Raw genomic sequence first — 24,029 nt, 5'->3', positions numbered from 1 at the left:
TGCTGACTGTATTTATTAACACAAGGAGATTCTGCAGATGCCAGAAACACTCACAAAATGCCGGAGGAACTCAGCAAGCCAGGAAGCATCCATGGAAGAGAATAAATAGTCCACATTTTGAGCCGATATCCTTCATAGATGTAAGGGAATAAACAGTCGACATTTCCAGCTGATACCTTTCATCATCTCCTCCATAGATGCTGCCTGACCTGCTGAGTTCCTCCAGCATTTTGTGTGCGTTGCTCTGAATTCATTGTATTTCTCATTACCATGCACACTGTACTACTCTGAATTTCACAACAGCCAAGAAATTTCACTGTAATTGACAAAAAAAACTAACAAATGCAAGCAAACAGGACCAGCTCAGAATGTTATCTTGATTGGCATTAACACGTTGGTCCAAAGCGCCCATTTTCAAGCGTATGACCACCGTTCCCTCTAAGCTGCGCAGGTGCGTGGCTACGCGGTAACTGAATGCTCCCACTCACATAGACTTTGATGCCATGCAGCTGGGGTTTCCTTTCATATAATGGTTGTATAATTTTGAAATACCCTGTAAGTAGTGTTAATGAATATAATCCATATTCTAAATACAAGTGTACCACAAACTTTACTTTGAAACACTGACAGTGAAAAATCTGCTTGCATCTAAGTTCTGATATCAATACTATATCTCAATGTGTGTGTAATCACTTGGATAATGGATTTCCTGATGATGAGTTAAGAGAAGGGCAAGCTTTTGACCCTGTTGCTATTGCAAATGCAACCAATTTAGAATTTTGGAAAAGAGAACGTTGTGCGACTGACAAAAAATACTCAGCTACTATTAAGAACAACGATGAAAGCATTGCCTCAAAAATATCACAGTAATACTCTGATTTCAAATTTGTCATTTCTGAGAAAGCTAAGACTGGTTCAATTAAGACATTTACTGACATGTTGAACTACATGTTTAGAAATGAAGAGTTTGAAGAACTATCAATTCTTGCTGGCATCATTGGAACATTTCAAGTTTCTAGTGCATGGATTCAGTCCTATGAATTTAATCAAATGCAAATCTGGAAACAGACTAGAAGTGGACCATTTGTTTGGACAGTGCTTATTGACAATGGATTTGTAATAAAGACAGATGAGAAAAAGTTTACAAAACATGAAAGACTTTTTGTTGTATTGTATTTCATTATACCCTTCAATAAATAAATAAAATCAAAAGTATGTGAAAGAATTTTCATTCCAAATATTCATAGTATGCATATTACAGAAAAAAAATGCCAAGCAGTTTTCAGGCCGAGTAAAAATTTCCTGCTTATAAAAATGAAAAAAATAGAGGGAATGTTGAGTGTGACTGTTTAACCATCAGTGTGATGCATGCATAAGCTGTTCACAAAAGAACTACTCAAGCCACGGTTCATTAAGAATCGTGTTAAATTTATTTATGTAATACATTGTAGAAAGCCATTCTTAAAGCTACATCTGTACAACCCATCTTATGACTGAGAGCACATCTCAGTATATACATCTGTTTCAAGCATGACCCCATGAAGGTGCTGCGTCTGCCATGGGAGTATGCAGGTTACAGGGACTCACTAATACAGTTACATTCAGAAAAAGGATTGAAGGTTAAACACGGGTAAAAGATTCTGAAGTGAATGACACGGAAAATGGCACACTAACCACAGGCACAGGATCCAGCCATTTTCTTTATTCTGTAGCTCACGGACACTGTACAGCATCAAAGAAGGGTCAGCGGTTCTCTTGCAAAACGAAAAAAAAATGTTCCGATGTATTACCTGGAATATTCATTGACACTAACACTACGATTTACTGCATAGTAAAGCCTGCTATTTCTCATCTTGCTGTCATTTTCACCCCTGCCCGCCCCGCCCTCCCAGAGTAAAATAAAAATACCAAACCAGCGTGGTACCCTGCTCAGTGGCAAAGCAGCTTTAAATCGACCAAGACAGAAGCGCCTACACGATCCCTACCCCTTCACAATCATTCAGCACAATATGTTAATAGCGTGTCGCAATTTAAAAAGGACTTCATAATCTGCACAAAAATCACAAGATCACAATACAACCTGCTAACAAACTACATGATAAATAGCAACTGGGGAGGAGACACGTCATGCACTAGGTACAGAGAAATCCTAACAATTCACAAAAAAACATTCATTAATAATCATGTAGTTAAAATGCTCATCAAGAATACACGCTTTGATTCTTAATTTTCGCTTCTTCCAGTTCAGGCATCTACTTGTGTTACAGCACAGCTGTTCAAAAAAGGCGAGGATGAGCAGAGTAATGGTACACTGAGGGTCTCAGGCAAACAGGACACCACACGGTACGAGCTATCATGTGCTGTCCAGCTTGGCAGATCAGACTACTGTTTTCGGACGAGCTCTCTTCAGTTTTGCATCTGTTCAAAGAACTTGTAGGTGGGGTTCTCGTACCCATTCTGCTGCATCTTGGAGAGGTGGCGCTCCTCTGGAGTTACGGCAGCGTCGACCTGCGGAGAGGGGAGAGAGAAAAAGTAAGTGTGTGGGGAGAGTGGACAGCGCAAGTAGAGGAAAATGATCAGGCTAGGCCTCGGCGCGAAACGTCAGCTGTTTGTTCATTTCCAAAGATGCTGCATGGCCCGCTGAGTTCCTCCAGCATTTTGTGTGTGTTGCTCTGGCTGGGAGTTTATTCAACGTAGCACAGGAGAATGAGGGATCCTTATTGAGTGTATACAATCATGAAGGGGCACCAAAATGTGAATCTGCCCCCTAGGTTAAGCTATTAAAAATGAGAAGGCATAGGTTTAGGGCGAGAGGAGAGAGGAGGGATTTAATTGGAAGCTGAGTGGCAATTATTTTTATCCAGCGGGTGGTCTGTATATGGAAGGTGCAAGGTGGTTGAGGCAGGTTACAGAATAGACAAGACAACTGGATGGATAGGAAAGGCACTAGAAGGATATGGGCCAAATGCAGGCCAATGGGACCAGCTGAGATGAACATCTTGGGAAGCGTGGACCAGTTGGGTTGACGGGCCTGTTTCTATGTTGTACGACTAACACTGCAGTGACGCAGCCCTTGTGTAAATGGACTGAAGCTTTTCCTAGCTTGTCACTTATAATTACTTGCATATTGCTTCCTGACACTTCCCACGGAGACAGGATAAATTACATCAACTACAAACACGAACTCAGTGTTCAAGATACTGAACAGTTCCCGTCTTATCCATTTGTCCATCACATCAATATTTATCCTGAAAGTGCCACACTATTGAATTCAGCAACCATTATTACCCTAAAACAGGCTCCTGAACCAGTGTGGATAACTTCACTCATTTCAACACTGAACTGATCCCGCAACCTACAAACTACTTTCAAGGACTCTACAACTTATGTTCTCAGTATGAAACATAGAAAACCCACAGCACAATACAGGCCCTTCGGCCCTCAAAGTTGTGCCGAACATGTCCCTACCTTAGAAATTACTAGACTTCCCCATAGCCCTCTATTTTTCTAAGCTCCATGTACCTATCCAAAAGTCTCTTAAAAGACTCTATCGTATCTGCCTCCACCACTGTCGCTGGCAGCCCATTCCACACACTCACTACTCTCTGAGTAAAAAACTTACCCCTGACATCTCCTCTGTACCTACTCCCCAGCACCTTAAACCTGTGTCCTCTTGTGACAACCATTTCAGCCCTGGGAAAAAGCCTCTGACTATCCACACGATCAATGCCTCTCATCATGTTATACACCTCTATCAGGTCCCCTCTCATCCTCCATCGCTCCAAGGAGAAAAGGCTGAGTTCACTCAACCTGTTTTCATAAGGCAAGCTCCCCAATCCAGGCAACATCCTTGTAAATCTCCTCTGCATCCTTTCTATGGCTTCCACGTCCTTCTTGTAGTGAGGCGACCAGAACTGAACACAGTACTCCAAGTGGGATCTGACCAGGGTCCTATATAGCTGCAACGTTACCTCTTAGCTCTTAAACTCAATCCCACGATTGATGAAGGCCAATGCACCATATGTCTTCTTAACCACAGAGTCAACCTGCACAGCTGCTTTGAGTGTCCTACGGACTCAGACCCCAAGATCCCTCTGATCCTCCACAGTGCCAAGAGTCTTACCATTAATACTATATTCTGCCATCATATTTGACCTACCAAAATGAACCACTTCACACTTATCTGGGTTGAACTCCATCTGCCACTTCTCAGCCCAGTTTTGCACCCTCTCAATATCCCACTTTAACCTCTGACAGCCCTCCACACTATCTACAACACCTCCAACCTTTGTGTCATCAGCAAAGTTACTAACCCATCCCTCCACTTCCTCATCCAGGTCATTTATAAAATCACGAAGAGTAGGGGTCCCAGAACAGATCCCTGAGGCACACCACTGGTCACCGACCTCCATGCAGAATATGACCCATCTACAACCACTCTTTGCCTTCTGTGGGAAAACCAGTTCTGGATCCACAAAGCAATTTCCCCTTGGATCACATGCCTCCTTACTTTCTCAATAAGCCTTGCATGGGGTACCTTATCAAATGCCTTGCTGAAATCCATATACACTACATCTACTGCTCTTCCTTCATCAATGTGTTTAGTCACATCCTCAAAAAATTCAGTCAGGCTTGTAAGGCACGACCTGCCTTTGACAAAGCCATGCTGACTATTCCTAATCATATTATACCTCTCCATAAATCCTGTCTCTCAGGATCTTCTCCATGAACTTACCGACCACTTAAGTATGATTTTATTTATTTGTTCAGTTTGTCTTCCTTTGCGCATTGATTGATTGTCTGTCTTTGTGTGTGTAGTTTTTCACTGATTCTATTGTATTTCTTTGTTCTACTGTGAATGTCTGAAAGAGAGTGGATCTTTGGGTTGTATATGTTGAGTTAGTATGCGGAGTAGATCCTCCTGGCCCTTCATGCCGTGTCGCTCAGCAGCCTCCGATTTAACCCTAGCTTAATCACGGGACAATTTACATTGACCAATTAACCTACCAACCGGTAGAACTTTGGACTGTGGGAGGAAACCAGAGCACTCGGAGGAAACCCATGCGGTCACTGGGAGAACACACAAACTCCTTAAAGGCAGTGGCAGGAAATGAACCTGGGCTGCTGGTACTGTAAGGCATTGTGCTAACCACTGTGCTACCATGATGATAAATTTACTTCGAACTTTCATTACACTCCTCTGGTAACTACTCCCACTGACTGAGGAGATTCAGTGACGGACCACGAAGGGATCACAACCTTCACAGGTCAAAGCATAGAATGTAAAAGTTTTGGTGTTACTCTGCAACTTAGCAAAACAGTGGTTAGACCGTAGGAGTATTGCATGCTGTTTTGGTCACCACGCTATAGGAAGGATGTGGTTGCACTGGAGAGTGTGCAGAGGAGAATGCACTGGATTGCAAGATTTTAGTTCTGGGAAGAAACTGGACAGGCAGGGTTTGTTTTTCTGGAGCGAAGGAGATTGAGGGGTTAGCTGACAGCAGTATATCAAATTATGAGAGGCATAGATAAGACAGGTGGTTAGAAACTTTAGCTCCTTGTATCAAAAACAAAGGCAGCATAGGAATTAGATAAAATTACCGTCTAAAAGGCATTTTGACAGGCACTTCAATAAGCAAAGCTCAGAAGAATATATCCCTAATGCAGAAAAATGAGATTAGTGTAGATGGAAGGATAGCATGGGGACAATTAGAATCAGGTTTAATATTACTGGCATACATCCTGAAATCTGTTGTTCGGCAGCAGCACTACATAGTGATACACAATAAAACTATAATTTACAACAAGAAATACCTATATATAAAAACATTAAATAACAAGTGGAAAAAGAAACAAAAATTAAGGAAGTGTTCATGGGTTTATTGTCCATTTAAAAATCTGATTGTGAGGGAGGGGAAGAAGCTGTCCCTAAAACATTGAGTGTGTATCATGTGTATCTTCAGGCTTCTGCACCTCCTCCTTGATGGTAGCAATGAGAAGATGGCATGTCCTGGGTGATTGGGGTCCTTAATGATGGACACCACCTTTCTGAGGCATTGCCTTTTGAAGATGTCCTGGGTGCTGGAGGCTTTTGCGCCCATGATACAGCTGACAGGGTCTGCAACTTTCTGCAGCTATTTCTGATCTTATCTGATGGCCCCTCCATAACAGATGGTGATGGGCTGAAAGGCCTGTTTTTTTATGCTGTATGATTCTAGTAAACGTTGTCTGTGTTCTTTACAAAGCCTGGGGTATTCTCTCAGCAAGGGTAATTGTCCAAAGCTGAACCACACAGACAAGGCAGACAACCATACCACATTGTACAGTACAGCACAGAAACAGGCCTCTTGGTCCTTGATACAAAACCCTCTGTACCCCGAGATTCCTCTGTACATCAGTACCCCTCTCATTTACTGCATGCTTTCTGCTTGCATCCGGTCACCCAAAATGCGATAGCTTACACTTCTCCGGATTAAACTCCATATGCCATTTCTCTGACCACATTTCTAACTGGTTTTCATCTTGCGGAATCCTTTGACAACCTTCCTCACATCCCTTCCAAATTTGCTTCGTTTTACTAATTACATTTTCATAGTCATAAAAACACTACAACCAGAAACAAGCCCTTCAGCCCATCTAGCCCGTGCTGAACTGTTATTCTGCCTAATTCCATCGACCTCCACCCAGAAATGCTGAAACCACTTCCACTGGCAGCTCACAAAGTGAAGTTACTCCCCTTTAGGTTCCTCTTAAATATTTCATCTATTACACCACATAGTGACACTTGTTCCAGTATTCCTATATTGTGTTTGGGTCTTTTGTAAGATTTTTTTCTGTTTTGAGTTAATTTCACAAAAAGCCACCAGTGCACAGAAGACTAACTAACTGAGCAAGAACACTCTCACATATTTGGCCAAACCCTCTGTGCCTTTGCCTTAATGTTGTTTCTTTATATTAATATCAAACCCAAAGAAATCCTGTTACACTGAGTATCCTCATGCATTTAAGTTCATCGGTGGTATCATATCAGAGGACCTGTCTTGGGTCCAGCACCTAAGTACCGTTACAAAGAAAGCACAGCAGCACTTCGACAAAGAAGTCTGCAAAAATTCAACATGTCATCTAAAATATTCACGAACTTTTGTAGAGAAAAAAAATCATGCAAACAATAGAAATTGCTCGCTTCTGTTGTTTGCATGATTTGTTTTTTTTTCCTCTTTCTCTGTAGGCACTGGGGGGGGGGAGGTTGGTCTTATTTTATTTAATTGAGTTCTTTTGAGTTCCTTGCTTTGTGCCTGCCCATAAGCAAACAAATTTCAAGGTTGTATAATTTATATATTTGTTGATAATAAATGCACTTTGAAACTTTGAGATGTGCAGTGGAGAGTATACTGACTGGTTGCATCACAGTCTGGTATTAATGCTCTTGTATGGAAAAAATCCTACAAAAAGTAGTGGATACAGCCCAGCCCATCATGGGTAAAGCCCTCCAACCTTTGGAGTACATCGATCTACGTGGAGTGCTGTCGCAGGAAAGCAGCATCCATCAGCAAGGAACCTACCATCCAGGCCACGCTCTCTTCTCACTGCTGCCATTAGGAAGGAAGCCTCAGGACCCACATCATCAGGTTCAGGAACAGTATTACCCCTCAACCATCAGGCTCCTCAACAAGGAGATAACTTCACTCACCACAACAACAACCTATGGACTCACTTTCAAGAACCCTTCATCTCATGTTCTTGATACATATTGCCCATTTATTATTTTTTTTCCCATTTGTTTGTATTCACTGTGAATGCCTATAAGAAAATGAATCTCAGTGTTGTACGCGATGACATTTATGTACCTTGATAATAAATTTACTTTGAACATTTCAGGTCGAGTTTCTTCATCAGGACTGGGAAAGATCTCAGCCTGAACCGTCGACCCTCAATTCATTTCCATAGATGTTTCCTGAACTGCTGAGTTAATAAGCATTTTGTGTGTGTTACTGTGGATTTCCAGAATCTCTCGTGTTTATCACTCCCTTTGTGGGTGACCCCTGCGGTAAGACTCAGGCCTAAAGGGGGAAAATGACTGTGAGGGTGGCAACCTGTAACGAATTTCCACATTCAATCCACATGGAGCTGTTTGCTAACCCTGCACGGCAGCTTCACATCGAGGGACCTGAATGCAGCAATACAGTGATGGCTTCTAAACTGCTGTGAGTGATGGAAATTGCCAGAATAAATCACCTGCATGATGCACAAGAAAAATGTTCACTAGATCCAGCATGAGACAGAATGATAGCTCAGTGAGAAATCAAAACTGTGGTGAGGGGGTGGCAGTTGGAGAAAGAGTTAGAAAAATTAAAGGCCAGCCAGATCCCAGTGCTTACTTGGATTTAAGTGGCTGATTAATTACTTACCTCAACAACCCCATGATGGATAGATGTATACTGCTTCTTTTTCAGCATCACCAGAGTGATGACAATCACCGTTGCTATGACAACACCTCCAACCATGAGACCAATGATAGCTCCTTTATTTGATCCAACGTCCTCTGGGAAAAACACCTACAAAGAAGCACATAAATATAACTCCAACACCAACACTTCCCGCAGAACATTCATGAGACCGTGACTTACCGTAGTCAGAGAAAGCTTGGTGTCGCATTTTGCGGCGAGCATAGGATTTTATAATCCCTGCATGTACTTAAAATGCAGCCCTTTATATCATTAGTAGAACAGCTGCTCGTTTGTGTTCATTAAGTCTCAAACATACAAGGTACTTAATCCTTTGAGAATTGTTGTGACATTTCACAAAACCATATGACTGTGATTTATTTGAGAAGTAATGTGCATCTGCAAATATTTCTGCATACTGCCTAGAAATTCAATTACTATAACGTAGACAGGCAGAGGTATATTATTTTTCTAAAGGGGAAAGTACTCTATATGAAAAGCAATGTGAACTGGAAGGCACGCCCAAATATGCATAATAGATAATTAAGATGACATTGAAAAGTGCATTCTTCCAAAATAATTTTAATTGACACAATAACCAGATTACACCTATTTCCATTTGCATCAATTATATTAGCATATGTAGGTCTTAAGTAAAAGGTGTGCAATCATACCCATTCTGAATTCTTGGCAGGACGTTGGTGTTGCTGTGGGCAGTGTAGTTTGTCACAGGGGAGATGTCAGGTGTTCCACAGGGATCTGTTCTGGGAACGCTACTCTTTGTGAGTTTATAAATGGATGAGGAAGTATTAGTAAGTTTGCAGATGACATGAAGGTCGGTGGTACTGTGGATAGAGTAGGTTTGCCGAGGGTTATAACTAGACATTGATAGGATGCAGAGCTGGGCTGAGAAGTGACAGATGGAGTTCAACCTGGTAAGGTGTGAAATAATTCACTTTGGAAGATCAAATTTGAAGGCAGAATACAGGGTTAATGACAGGATTCTTAGCAGTGTGGAGGAACAGACGGATCTTGGGCTCTGCATCCACAGAACCCTCAAAATTGCTCTGCAAATTGATAGGGTTGTTGGCTTTCATTGGGGGAATGGGTTCAAGAGCCATGAGGTAACGTTGCAGCTCTATAACACCCTAATTAGACCACACTTGGAAATTTTGTGCTCAATTCTGGTCATCTCATTGTAGGAAGGATGTGTAAACGTTATAGAATTTGCCAGGATGCTGCCTGGATTAGAGAACTTGCTTTTTGTGGATAGGTTGAGTGAGTTGGGACTTTTGCCTTTGGAACGAAGGAGGGTGAGAGGTGTACAAGGTGATAATACCCATTGATCTAGTGGACAAACAGAGACTCTTTCCCAGGTGGAAATGGCTAATACAAGGGGCACAATTTCAAGGTAATAGTCATGTCATACTTTATTAATCCAGGGGGAAATTGGTTTTCGTTACAGTTGCTCCATATATAGTAATAGAACCATAAATAGTTAAATAGTAATATGTAAATTATGAAATAAGTCCAGGACCAGCCTATTGGCTCAGGATGTCTGACCCTCCAAGGGAGGAGTTGTAAAGTTTCATGGCCACAGGCAGGAATGACTTCCTATGACGCTCAGTGCTGCATCTCGGTGGAATGAGCCTCTGGCTGAATGTAATTGGAGGAAAGTCAGAGGCAAATGGTTGTAACACACATCAAAGTTGCTGGTGAACACAGCAGGCCAAGCAGCATCTATAGGAAGAGGCGCAGTCGACGTTTCAGGCCGAGACCCTTTGTGTTTTTTTTAAAAACAGAATGGTGGGTGTGTAGAATGCACTGCCAGGGTGGTGGTAGAGGCAGATATACAGTATCAGGGACATTTAAAACTCTTAGATAGGCACATGGATGGTAATAAAATGGAGTGCTATGTGGTAAGGAAGGGTTAAATTGATCTTAGAGTAAGGTAAAAAGTCAGCATAGTATTGTGGGCCAAAGAACCTGTACCTTGCTGTACCTGTACCTTGTCTATGTTCAATGAATTACAGGGAGTGGGAGATGTAATGGGAATCTGCATTTGCTGGTTGCTAGCGATCTTGAGATGGTGGTAGAGAAGTCAATGTAGAGAAAAGACAGAAATGGACCACAGGAAAATGGGAGCAAGTTGAAAATTGGTAAAAGTGAAGGAATTTTCAAGTTCTGTGTGTGAGCAGAAGCAGCAGAAAAATGAATTTTTAATGCAATGAAAAGGAGGTGATGGAGGTGGCCTAAGTAGGACTAAAACAATTCCTGTTCTACCTACCCCACAGAGACAGGCTCTATAAAGGTTACCACAGCTTGGACTTGGGAGTGAGTGGGCTGGAGTTAAAGGAGGTGGAAAAGGAGAGATCACGCTCAACATTACCCTGGGATTAGGAAACTTCAATTGTCAAAATGGCACAGGGAATTTAAGAGGGTTTTTAAGATTTAAGTGGTATTTAAATTAATTCAGTTTCTATCTTTACTTCAGCAATACTGACTAGAATGCATGGAAAGAGTGTGGGGAATTGCTATCCTCAGCATAACAGCGATGGTGAGAGAATTACAATGTAAGGAGACTTCAATTATACAAAATTATGAAGGGTATACATAGGGTAAATGCAAGCAGGCTTTTACCACTGAGGTTGGGTGAGACTAGAACTACAGGTCAAGGGCGAAAGGTGAAATATTTAAGGGGAAGTTGAGGGGGAACTTCTTCACTCAGAGGATAGTGAGAGTGTGGAATGAGCTGCCATCAGAAGTGGAGAATGCGAGTTTCATTTTTGAACATTTAATAGAAGTTTAGATTAGTAGATGGATGGGAGGTTCAGGTTCAGGTCTAAGACTAAGCGGAATAACAGTAAAGCATGGGCTAGATGGGCCAAAGGGCCTGTTTCTGTGCTGTCGTGCTCAATGACTTGGGAGGTGATGGTGTTTTTACAGCAGCGCTGGAGATGGTCTGAGAAGATACTTCAAGTTACTGCAGCACCTCTACAGAGCAGCAAGAACAGTGTGTCTAGGTTCAGTGGCTAGAACATCAAGCTTCACAAATTACGACATCCACTGTGGTACATCATCCATCAAAACACTCTCCTTGACATTGGGATAGCTTCCTCATTAATCTGCATATATAATTAACTGATGTTCTGAGAATTCATCTACTACAAGGATAAAATAGATCTGAAGTTGAAACTACAATTTCTCAAATCTCTAGATCACATCATTGAAGAAAGCAAAGAACAGGGATTAGAAGCAGGCTGGTAGAGTCTTATGTCAATACTTCTAGAGCCACAAGTGACACCGTGGCTGGGTAATTCCCACGGTGGTGAAAGGCCTAGATAGAGTGGACATGGAGGGGATGTTTCCTGTAGTGGTGGAGTCTAGGACCAGAGCGCACAGTCTCAGAATAGAGGGATATCCATTTAGAACAGAGATGAGGATGAATTTCTTTAGCCACAGGGTGGTGAATCCGTGGAATTTATTGCCATGGACGGCTGTGGAGGCCAAGTACATTTTAAGTAGAGGTTGATAGGTTCTTGATTAGTAAGGGTGTTAAAGGTTACAGGGAAAAGGCAGGAGAATTGGATTGAGAGGGATAATAAATCAGCCATGATGGAATGGCAGAGTGGACTCAATGAACCAAATGGCCTAATTCTGCTCCTATGTCTTAAGGCCTTAAAGAGAATAGAATGCTCACGATCCATAAAATGGAAAAGTTTGCCTGCTGCCTTGCACTGACAATGCTATTTCAGGATTAGGCTGGTATCCCTTAAAACTTGTTAAATTACTTGTAATATCTTATAAATATTCCACTAGCATCCATGTTATAGGCTTACTCACCAGCTTCTGGTGATGTACCTCGTAACCGGAGTCCTGCTGGAATTCAGTTTCCATCTTTACCTCAGCGATTTCCTCTGTCTTAATGCCAGTGAGCCCAGAACCTGAGTATAACACAGAGCCAATGAGGATCCTTTTCCCTGAAGAATACCTGATACAGATCGGGTGGTCAAGTTCTATGCCAAGCTACTATCAACTGATGGACGCTACGAATGACCTCAGTTCCAAGGCCGAGAAGGAGAAAATGTTGTCAAGTTAAGCAGTGTTCAAACGGGAGGGTGCAAGAGTGGGCAAGGGCAAGGTATGCAGAAATCCAAAAAAAAGACCCATAGATGACCCTCTTTTTGCCTGATTACTACCTTACCAAGAATGCCTTCCAACTTAATTGGGCATTTCGTCCTTGTTGTTAAGAGCAGACTATGCAGTAGAACCAAGGGAGAAAGTATTCTGATAGACCACACAGAATTAGTCAAAAGCGAAGCCAATGGATACCTGGTCGAGTGGTAAGTCCTCTGTCTGGCGCTGGCCGTGCGTCAACTGGTTCAACTGGGCATGGTTATTGAGAAATAGAAACAAAAGAGCAAGAAAAAAAAAATCAGCAACTGGCGAGGGAGACAAATTAGCAGCAACAAAAGGAAGCATGAGCGGTATCCATCATTAAGGAACCCATCACCCAGGGCATGCCCTCTTCTCATTGCTACCAGTGGGGAGGAGGTACTGGATCCTGAAAGCACACACTCAACGTTTTAGGAACAGCTTCTTCCCCTCTGCCATCAGATTTCTGAATGCACCATGAACACTACCTCCCTACTTACTTAATTAAATATATATGTAAATATATATTATATATTAATGTAGAGTATTTTACTATTATGTATTGTATTGTACTGCTGCTGCATAACAACACATTTCACTGCATATGCTGGTGATATTAAACCTGATTCTGATTCAAAGTCTTTCCAAAAACCACAAGTCAACAATCTCCGACAATCCAAACAGGTGGAATGGTGATGCGGCTGAGAAACTGGAACTGTACCTGCTTCAGTGTAACCCTCTCTCATGCCTTTGTAATCCAAAGGACAGAAAAACATGAAGCACACAGTTCAGCTAAACGTGACCCCTTGTTTATTACTAATAGAAAAATGTTTATCTCTTGAATATTTATTGCTTATTTGTCTCTTGTTTTAAAGCTAGCTGGTAGTTGCAATTATAAAACTTCACTATTGTAGTCTACAAGAGCTTATATATAAAAACTCAATGAAAACATTAAAAATGAAAATCAAACTCATGATTTGAGGGTGGCTCAACACTATTACAGCCCCAGTGATCTAGGTACAATTCCTGCCGCTGCTGTATGGAATTTGTACAACATCCCTAAAAAAGCATATTCTGAAGATATGCAATATAGCAAATATTAATTTCAACAGCATCCAGTCTTCAGATCTGAGTGTGGGCTGTAGATAGAATTTAAAATGCAGCTCAGAACAATGGTGTTCATGCAATTGATTGCAACCCATTCACCTGAGATGCCTGCATCTGCATGAATGCAGGTAGAGAGAGAGAGAGAGAGGTGATTAACGCTCATTTTGGGTGTGCTGGTGTGAAGATCTGGAGGTGTTTGAAATTATGCACAACTCAAAGGAAACATTATGAATGCATTATAACTGTGGAAATTGTCCTGTTGTTACTTTTGTTCTTTAATATATAAAATGTGGTGTAATATTAGGTCAGAAGGCCTCTTCCAAGAGTGTCTCGAGTATGATGCCTGCTTGTTTGGCTGAATAAAGACTTCTACATCACCAGCTTCAATGTCTCTCCGGTGACTTCGTTCAGGATCACAACAATCCCCGTGACCACATGGGATTTCACCGCATACTCCGGTTTCCTCCCACATTCCAAAGACGTACGGGCTAGTAGGGTAATTGATCATGAGGGTGTAATTGGGTTTGTTGGGCCCGGAAGTACCCAGCCTAGAGTGCGAATGTGGAATGAGCTGCCAGCTGAAGCGCTGGATGCAGGTTTGACAGCAATATTTAAATTTGGATAAGCACATGGATGGGAGGGGAATGGAATGGAGGGTTAAATCCTGGTGCGGCTCGATGGGACTAGACAAAAGAACAGTTCGCCATGGACTGGATGGGCCAAAGGGCTGTCGTGCTCTAGGTTTAAGTGAGGATGAGCTATTTGCGTTTAGGGTGAATTGGCCAAGCTGAAATAAAAGATTTATATTTCAGGGTAACATTTTAAAAATAAGTAAAATTCAGGAATACTGACTGCAAGGTCTGCAGAATGTTCCGGCCTAGGTAAGCAGAAGAATTGGAGGGCCAATGGAATACTTTCATCTCGAGAAGGACAGCACCTCCTAGCAACCCACTCGATAATTAACATATCACCAGCACAATCTTCACCTTCAATTATGTTGTGGAAGATGCTGTGCTCTGCGAGCAGCTTAGACTGGATAACCACTGGAGACACCATTGTTTCTGGAAAATACTGCAGTCTGCTTGTATTCTTAACCCTCCACAGAATTATCACCTTTAAACTCCCTTCTGTGTTAAACTGTGCTTTCTCTTAGGGAAAAATAAACTGTGCTTTTCTGGCCAAAAGCAAGCATCAGCATTTGGTGGCCTTTTTCAATGACTGTGTGATGCTGTGCCAGCACCTTGCAGTTGCCTTCCATTATCACAGCCAGCTGCCAACCCTTACACACTGCGGCACTGAACTGCTGCTGAACGATGCCTTCAAATGGAATGGAAGAGTGCAATCACTTTGGTGAGGACCCATGATAATTAAGAGGGAATGAAAGTCCGGAGCTAAGTAAAGGCAACATGAGAAAAACATGTTCCTTGAAACAGAATGAAGAAATCTACAGATGCTGGAAATCTGAAATAAAAACAGGAAAAAAATCTGAAATAAAAACGGGGGAAAAAAAGCTGGAAACACTCAGCAAGTCAGGTAGCATCTGTGAGGAGAGGAACCGTTAATATTTCAAACCTGAGATGCTTAATCAGAACTGGGAAAGAGATTTATAAGGTAAAAGCTAATTTTCATTTGCAATATCCACTTCTGTCCAATTTAAACTTATCCTTTATTCACATCAGGATCACCAGACTCAATAAAAACAGACACTTTCCCCAAGCAGCAATGCTGGTCAACACCCACCCCTCCACATTCCCAACCACCACTACTTTATCATTTCCTGTCAGCCACCTTACGTACAGACACTCCTGTGCCTAGCATCACTCTATGGACATACAATCAATGTATACAAGTTGTCTTATGTATATATATTAATTGTTTCTTTTGGTGCTGCATCGGATCTGGAGTAACAATTATCTCATTCTCCTTTGTTTACTGGAAATGACAATAAAAAAATTTTGAATCTTTCTCAGTTCTGACAAAGTGTTTTTGACCAGAAACGTTAGCTGATTCTCTCCTCAAAGATGCTGCCTGACCATCTGTGTGTTTCCAAAATTTTCTGCTTTAGTATACATTGGGAAAAATGTGTTTTGATGAGAATTTCAGTTAGAAGCTTTTACTCTGAACTGGTGAATTATCTAATCCAATTACACAGAATAGAATGAGGATTGAGATCCCTGCCATTCAAAGGATAGCTACCAAAAGAAATGGGAAAAAGTTTGGGGAAAATAAAACTGCCTGCATTCCTTATTACTACAAAGGGGATAAACTAATTTGCTTCTTTTTTTTCTGAGCTTAAGATGAAGGGAGCTGGTAGCAGGGATTGATCAGATGGTACTGATACCATCTGGTAGTTTTGTGTTTGCCCTTGAAATGTTCGCTCAGGGACTTTACAACTCATGCTCTGAGTATTATTTATTTTCTGCACAATTTGTCTTCTTTTGCAATTGGTTGTTTGTTAGTCTTTGCTTATGCATATGTTTTTTTCTTTTTAACAGATATTTCACTTTAGCACAGGCCTTCCAGCCCAATGAGTTTGCACCACATAATTATACCAACGTGCCAAGATGACCAACTAACCTGCACATCCTTGAACTGTGGGAGGAAACCGGAGCACCTGGAAGAAATCCACGTGATCACGGGGAGAACATACAAACTCCTTACAGACAGTGGTAGGAATTGAACCCTGGTCGCTGGCATGCAATGGTGTTATGCTAACCACTACGTCCCAAATCATCAGTATCATGAGTTTTTTTTTTCCACTTTTTATGCTCTCACAAATTCTATTATATTTCTTTATTTTCCTCTAACTGCCTGCAAGAAAATGAATCTCAAGGCTGTATGTGATAACTTTGATACTAAATTTACTCTGACTTGTCTTTGACCAGATTTCCATTAAAACAATCTACAGTACCTCCCATTTAAGATAGTGCCAGCTTCAATGACACAGTCCAGTTCATGCAGAGTAAAGCTCCCTCTTTTATCCCTCAGTAACATGCACGCTTCCAAATTCATTGTCACATTGAGATTGTAAATCCTTGCATTCATTTCCCTGTCTGCTCTCTTGCTATTTGAACTTTTAGTGCCAGACTGAGTCACTGCTGGGATGTAGAAATTTATATTATAAAATGAGCTTTACTTGGCCCACTGTTTGTATAACCAACTACCCTCAGTCTACCTATCGAAGACTGGAAGGTCTAGATGCAGTGGGAGTGGAGATATTTCCTATAGTGGGGGAATTTAGGACCAGAGGGCATAGCCTCAGAATACAAGGATACCTCTTTAGAACAGAAATGAGGAGGGATTTCTTTAGATAGCGAGTCTGTGGAATTTACTGCCGCTGACAGCTGTGACAGCCACGTTATTGGGTATAGCTATAGCAGAGGTTGATAGGTTCTTGATTAATAAGGGAGTCAAGGAGTACAGGGAGAAGACAGGACAGAGGGGATGAGAGGGATAATAAATCACCCATGATGGAACGACAGAGCAAACTTGATGGGCCGGATGGCCTAGCTCTGCTCCAATGTCTTATGGTCTTATCTGCACACGGGTCAGTCATGGCACCACCTTCATCCAAATACGCTCCGATCACGGCTTTAAATCTAAGATTGTTGGCGCTGGGATGTGTGGTGACACTTGCAGGCCACTCAGAGCACATCCCTAGGTTGGTTATTAATAGAAATGACATATTTGTTTTGACATACATGTGTTAAAAATAAATGAATCTGAATATTAACACTTGGACAAAACTCGGCTGATTCAACTTCAAACATTGACCCTCTCCCCACAGGAGCAGCCTGACATGCTGGATATTTCTAGCTTTCTCTGTTTTAAATTTCCAGCATCTGCAGATCTTTTCACTTTCTAAAACCCCAGGAGTTGGATTCAGTTTCTCCAAAGACAGCCTTCAAATAATCCTTAAAGTGGACTTCAACTCCACCAGTCCGAGTTGCATTTGGACTCCAGAGGCAAAAGATCAGTCAAAACTACTGCCACTCACTCGTACGTTTAACTGCTAAAAATATTTTATTTCTTTTAAAATTTACTGAATTAGGTAACTGCTTTCTTTCACGGTGAATTTCACCTGGTTTAGCATGTTTAAATGAGCAATTGATAATTATTAAAATGACGAAGCATTACACGGGTAATCAAGTTTTCAGAACCTAATTACGTTTATCAGAGCAGAAAAGGCTGGGCTGAAGATCACACAGTTAATAATAATTAGGTTTAAGTTTTAAGCAGCACTTTTTTTTTGCTGTAGGTCCCTTCACCTTGTCTGTGTAGCCTTTCAATCCGTGTTTGGTGCAGTTAGACACACAGGTAGATTAGATCTATTCAATTTAACTCAATTCAACATATCCTGCAAACCAGGACATCATTTCCATTTCGCCAGCAGAGATAAAACAGAACTGCATATTCAATGAGGGAGAGCGAAACAAGCAGGGAATAAAAATATGTGGATACAGTGAGAATAAGACATGCTTTCTTCAGTCGCTTCCACTTTTATGGAAAGGAATTCCAGTGTTTTGGGCTTTGGCAATCCCAACAAATGACCAAATATGGGAATGACTGGGAGGCCAGAAGTGGAAGAATGCAGATCTATTTTGTTGTTATTTTTATTTCAATTTAGAGATACAGCGTGGAACAGGCCCTTCCGGAAAACAAACCACGCCACCCAGCAACTTAACCCTAGTCTAATCACAGGACAATTTAGAAGACCAATTAATCTACTAACCGGTACATCTTTGGACTGTGGGTGGAAGCCGGAGCAGATTTTGGCTGGCTGAGCTTGGTTGAAGGACTATAATTAGACCTAGCCCTTCCAGAATGGAGTAGGGAAGGGAGTGGAGAAAGAAATGATTCAGGACTCCTGATCAAGTGGCCTTTGCCCACTCATGCTCAAGTAAAGTCTGCGATTGTGAACTTCAATTTCTAAGTGGTTCCTGAGGGAAGAGGGGAAGGAGTGAGAAATATGCTTTGGGCCACATACAGAAAAGATGGCTCCTATATTGACCTGCAGAGAAATTTTTAAAAAAGATACAAAGCACTAAGGCAGATGAAGAGACATGTGCCAGATTCAGATAATATTTTCATAAAATTATTATGCTATATTTCCTGAAGGTCGAAAGAGATGAGTAATTAGAATCCTTCTTTCAACACCAAAGGAAATTGTTGTCCAGTTTACTGCTACTCAATTAAAACGGAACAAAACAACTATTTCCCTCCGGCTGTCAGTGGTTTAATTATGATATTAGATGTTATTTTCTACTAATATGAAATGCATGCAGTTAAATAAGTAAAACATTTTAAATGTAAAGTCCACAGATATGTTATTCCAGCAAAATTATAAAGCACATCAACTCAGACTAACAACCTGGAACATGATATTTCTGCTAATAACTATGATCTCCCATAGCTTTGAGTTCCAGCTCCCATTACCTTCATTCTCTGTGTTAGCAGGGATGGAGTCAATGACAAAAGGGTGTGGAGGTTGAAGGTCATCCAGACTGAACTCCCCGTCATCCGGTAGAAGTTCTATTGTTGTTTTTGTCTCAGAGAGGGAGGGGACCAAGGCGTCGTTGCCATAGCTAATTCGCGTGTCGCTGACTGAGTTTGCCATCATGTCATCCATGTAGTTCCGCTCCTTCTGTAGCAGTTCGTCTGTAGTAACACAAATCATGTTTTTGGAATGGTGAAACAGCAATGACTCAACAATACCATCTGCATGCAAGAGATTTACCCTGATTTAATTTCAAGTTAAAACATAGAACAATGCACCACATTGGGGCCGGCTGGTGGTGCAATGACATCAGCGCTGCACTCTGGAACGGAGGTTCACAGGTTCGAATCCAGTCGGGGCCGCTCGCGAGTACGTTTTCCATCCGTGCCGGGTTGAGTGTTGAAATCACAACTCGACCTCGTAAAATAAAGGGAAAAATACTGCGAAATGTCTGTGTGAGGAGTGGCTCGCCACGCAGTCTCTCTCTCACTCCGCGCCTTGTAAAGGCATGAAAAAGACATCGTCCCACCAACATCGCACATGCACACGCCAAAAAAAAAGAACAATGCAGCACAGTACAAGCCCTTGGGCTCACAATGTTTTGCTGTCAGGGTGTATTTTAGAGATGCAATATAGCAAATATTAATTTCAACAGCAAACAAACTTCTGATCCGACTATGAATTGTAGATTGAATTTAACATGCAGCTTGGAACAATGGTCTTCATGGAGCTGTATTTTAGTGTAAATAGCAGACCAGGAAACGTCCAATTACTGGAGTTCTTTGAGGATATGACAAGCGCAGTGGATAGAGGAGAACAGATGAACATTATTTACTTGAATTTCCAGAAGGCGTTCGATAAGGTGCCTCATAAAAGACTTATCCATAAGATAAGGATGCATAGAGCTGGAGTGATATATTAGCATGGATAGAGGATTGGTTAACTAATAGAAAGCAGAGAGTTAGGTTACATGGGTGTTACTTTGGTTGGCAATCTGTGGTGAGCAGTGTCACAGGTGTCAGAGCTGGGTCCGCAGCTATTCACGATATACATAATCTAGAAAAAGGGACCGAGTGTAGTGCATCTAAGTTGCTGATGATACTAAATTGAATGATAAAGCAAATTGTACAGATCTGGAGAGTGTGCAGAGAGATATAGGTAGGTTAAATGAATGGGCAAGAGTCTGGCAGATGAAGTACAATGTTGGTAAATGCGAGGTCATCTACTTTGGAAGGAAAAATGAAAGAGCAAATTATTATTTAAATGGTAAAAAATAGCAGCATGCTGCTTGTGCATGAATCACAAAAGGTTGGTTTGCAGGTGCAGCAGGCCATCAGGAAGGCAAATGGGATGTTGACCTTCATTGCGAGAGGGATTGAATTTAAGAGCAGCTAGGTTATGCTGCAACTGCACAGGATACTGGTGAGGCCTTATCTGGAGTACTGATAAACAGAGTAGGCCCTTAGTCTTGGCCCGAAACGTCGACTGTACCTCTTCCTAGAGATGCTGCCTGGCCTGCTGCATTCACCAGCAACTTTGATGTGTGTTGCAGATTTCCTCATGTTTGCGTACTGTGTGCAGTTCTGGTCTCCTACTTGAAGGAGGATTTACTGGCTTTGGAGGCGGTGCAGAGGAGGTTGATTCCATAGATGAGGGGGTTAAACTATAAGGAGAGATTGAGTTGCCTGGGACTGTACTCACTGGAATTCAGAAGAATGAGAAGAGATCTTACAGAAACATATAAAATTATGAAAGGGATAGATTGGATAGAGGCAGGAAAATTGCTTTCACTGATAGGTGAGACTAGAACTAGGGGACATAGCCTCAAGTTTCGGGGGAGTAGATTTAGGATGGAGATGAGGAGGAACTGCTTTCCCCAGAGAGTGATGAGTCTGTGGAATTCTCTGCCCAATGAAGCAATGGGGGCTACCTCAGTAAATATATTTGACAAGGTTGGATAGATTTTTGCATAGTAGAAGAATTAAGCATTATAGGGGAAGGCAGATAGGTGGAGATGAGTCCATGGCCAGACCAGCCAAATCCTATTGAATGGCGGAGCACGTTTGACAGACCAGATGGTTTACTCCTGCTCCTATTTCTTATGCTTCTTATGTTAATTCACTTGAGATTACTGCATATGCATGAATGCAATCAACACTCCATTGCATGAATACGACTCAGAGACCAAAGTAATTAACACTCAGTTTGGGTGTATTGGTGGGACGACCCAAGCATTTAAACAATTACATGCAACTCAAAAGAAACATTATGTGTATTGTAACTATAGCAACTGTCCTGTTACCTTTGTTCTTTAAGATATAAAAATGTGGTGTACCGTTGGGTTGGAGTGTCCCTTTCTCCTGAGTGACTCAGTGTCCCAAATAAAGACCATTATATACACCCACAAACAAGAGAAAATCTGAAGATGCTGGAAATCCAGAGCAACACACACAAAATGCTGGAGGAAATCAGCAGGCCAGGCAGCATCTATGGAAAAGAGTACAGTCAACATTCGGGCTGAGACCCCTCAGTGGACTGTACTTCTTCATTCAGCTACCCAGCAGCGACTCTCCAGTGGTTTCATTCAGTCACCACAGTGCCAACATTTTAACCTATTCTAAAATCAATCCAACCCTTCCCTCCTGCATAGCCCTCAGTTTTTCTCTCATCCATGTGCCCATCTTGTGTGGCAGGGTGGAGATACGTCTCTACCAAAGGAGGTGCAAGGTGCTCCTTCCCTCTGCTAGCTTGCAGGTCACCATTGAGCAAGGTGTAGCATCTATTTAGCTCCCCCCCCCTCCAATCAGGGTCACCATGGGAGCAGGTGGTGGATGGTCGTATGAGCAGCTGGAGCATATCTCAAGTCCTGGTTATACAACCACTGACACCAGGCAGACAGTCTCTAAGTATGCATTATAGCTGGGGTCAACTCTCTTGTAAAGACACTGCCCAGAAGAAGGCAATGGCAAACCACTTTTGTAAAAAAAATTTGCTAAGACCATGATTACCCACACTATAGGACATGGCACATGATGATGATGCACCCATCTAAGGGTTTCTTAAATGACCCAATGTATCACAATGACTAGCTATTTCCACTGCCACTAATACTGCCTTACCCTGTCTTCATCTCACCAAACGCACATAGATTTGACTGATCCAAACCCCAGCTGTCTACCTCCCTTGCTTTAGATCCAGTGGAAACAACGCACACAAACTCAGCAGGTCAGGCAGCACCAATGGAGGGAAATGAACTGTTGGCGTTTTGGGCTGAGACCTTTCATTAGAACTAGAAAGCAAGGGGAAAGAAGCCAGAATCTACTTCTGGTAGAGCTGAGGCCATCCAGTTTTGTTCTCTCTCCCCTGCCTAAGATCACTTTTGGATTTCAACAGGACTTTGTTAAGCAATACCTCTATTTTTCAATCCTCTTTTTTTCCCATATCAGTGACATTACTCTTCAATCTCCTCTTGCTCTGGTGTCTTCATGGATTTTATCACCTGGAGTGACTTCCCCTAAACTCAGCCTCAGATTTAATCTGCCAAACTTCTGAGCACTGAAATCCCTTCTCATTCTCTCTGCCTCATTCACTTCCTTAAAAAGTCCAGGCTTTTGGATGCCGACCCCAGGATCTGAGATTGCTCAGTAATTTTGCTTAAATAGTGCAGTGACATAGCTGGACTACTATCCCATAATTCTATCAACCCAACTTCTGGTGTGGAGTTTGCTTTAATTTAAAATTTCTATTTTTCTTTGTGACTCTGAAACTTCTGAGTGTTCTGGTTTCCTCTCATATCTCAGACTCCTGGAGTTATAGGCTAATTGGCCATTGCAAACTATCTGGGGTGGTTAGCGCGATGCTAATACATCTCAGGGCACCCGAGTTCAGAACTAATCTCCAACATCACCTGCAAGGAGTTTGTACGCTCCTCCCATGAACGTGTGGGTTTCCTCCCACAGTCCAAAGTTGTATGGGTCAGTAGGTTACTTGCTCATTGTAAATTGTCCCATGGTTAAGCTAGGGTTAAAGTCGGTGGCACAGTTCGTTGGGCTATAAGGGCCTGTTCTGTGCTATATCTTTAAATAAATAAGTAAATCCCTAGTGTAGATGTGCGTTTATTATGTGCCGTGTTGTATGACGTGGGCTATCATGGTCAAATGACTATGGTTGTACTTGGCAAATTTTCAATAGACAATATGTGCAGGAGTAGGCCATTCGGCCCTTCGAGCCAGTACCACCATTCACTGTGATCATGGCTGATCATCCACAATCAGTATCCAGTTCCTGCCTTATCCCCATAACCTTTGATTCTGCTATCTTTAAGAGCTCTATCCATCTCTTTCTTGAAAGCATCCAGAGACTTGGCCTCCACAGCCTTCTGGGACACAGCATTCAATACATCCACCACTCTCTGGGTGAAAAAGTTTTTCCTCAACTCCGTTCTAAATGGCCTACCCCTTATTCTTAAACTGTGGCCTCTGGTTCTGGACTCGCCCATCAGTGGGAACATGCTTCCTGCCTCCAGCGTGCCCAATTCCTTAATAATCTTATACGTTTCAATAAGATCCCCTCTCAGTCTTCTAAATTCCAGAGTATACAAGCCCAGTCGCTCCAATCTTTCGACATATGACAGTCCCGCCATCCTGGGAATTAACCTTGTGAACCTACGCTGCACTCCCTCAATAGCAAGAATGTCCTTCCTCAAATTTGGAGACCAAAACTGCACACAGTACTCCTACAGAAATGGTTTGTCATTGCCTTCTTCTGGGCAGTGTCTTTACAGGATGAGTGACTCCGGCCAGTATCAATATTCTTCAGAGATTGTC

At 42.0% G+C, this 24,029-nt stretch overlaps 1 protein-coding gene across 4 annotated transcripts in view; it reads right to left on the bottom strand.

Moving 5' to 3' along the window:
- Positions 1–1,407: 1,407 nt before the first annotated feature.
- appa (amyloid beta (A4) precursor protein a) overlaps positions 1,408–24,029 on the bottom strand; it is a 220,898-nt gene continuing 198,276 nt past the window's right edge. For 2 of the 4 annotated variants that reach the window (XM_063050282.1, XM_063050280.1), the window contains 5 exons: positions 19,143–19,364; positions 12,777–12,830; positions 12,288–12,388; positions 8,409–8,555; positions 1,408–2,508 (listed from right to left, as the gene is read on the bottom strand). In XM_063050282.1, the coding sequence (XP_062906352.1) occupies positions 2,407–2,508; positions 8,409–8,555; positions 12,288–12,388; positions 12,777–12,830; positions 19,143–19,364 (626 nt within the window). In that variant the 3' untranslated portion in view covers positions 1,408–2,406. The remainder of the gene's footprint in view (positions 2,509–8,408; positions 8,556–12,287; positions 12,389–12,776; positions 12,831–19,142; positions 19,365–24,029) is intronic. The other 2 variants (XM_063050284.1, XM_063050281.1) reach the window with 1 other exon arrangement.

This window comes from Mobula hypostoma, chromosome 6, assembly GCF_963921235.1.
Source record: "Mobula hypostoma chromosome 6, sMobHyp1.1, whole genome shotgun sequence".
Taxonomy (NCBI): Eukaryota; Metazoa; Chordata; class Chondrichthyes; order Myliobatiformes; family Myliobatidae; genus Mobula; species Mobula hypostoma.
Note: the sequence above shows the minus strand (reverse complement) of the source record. Positions and strands in the feature narration are given on the sequence as shown.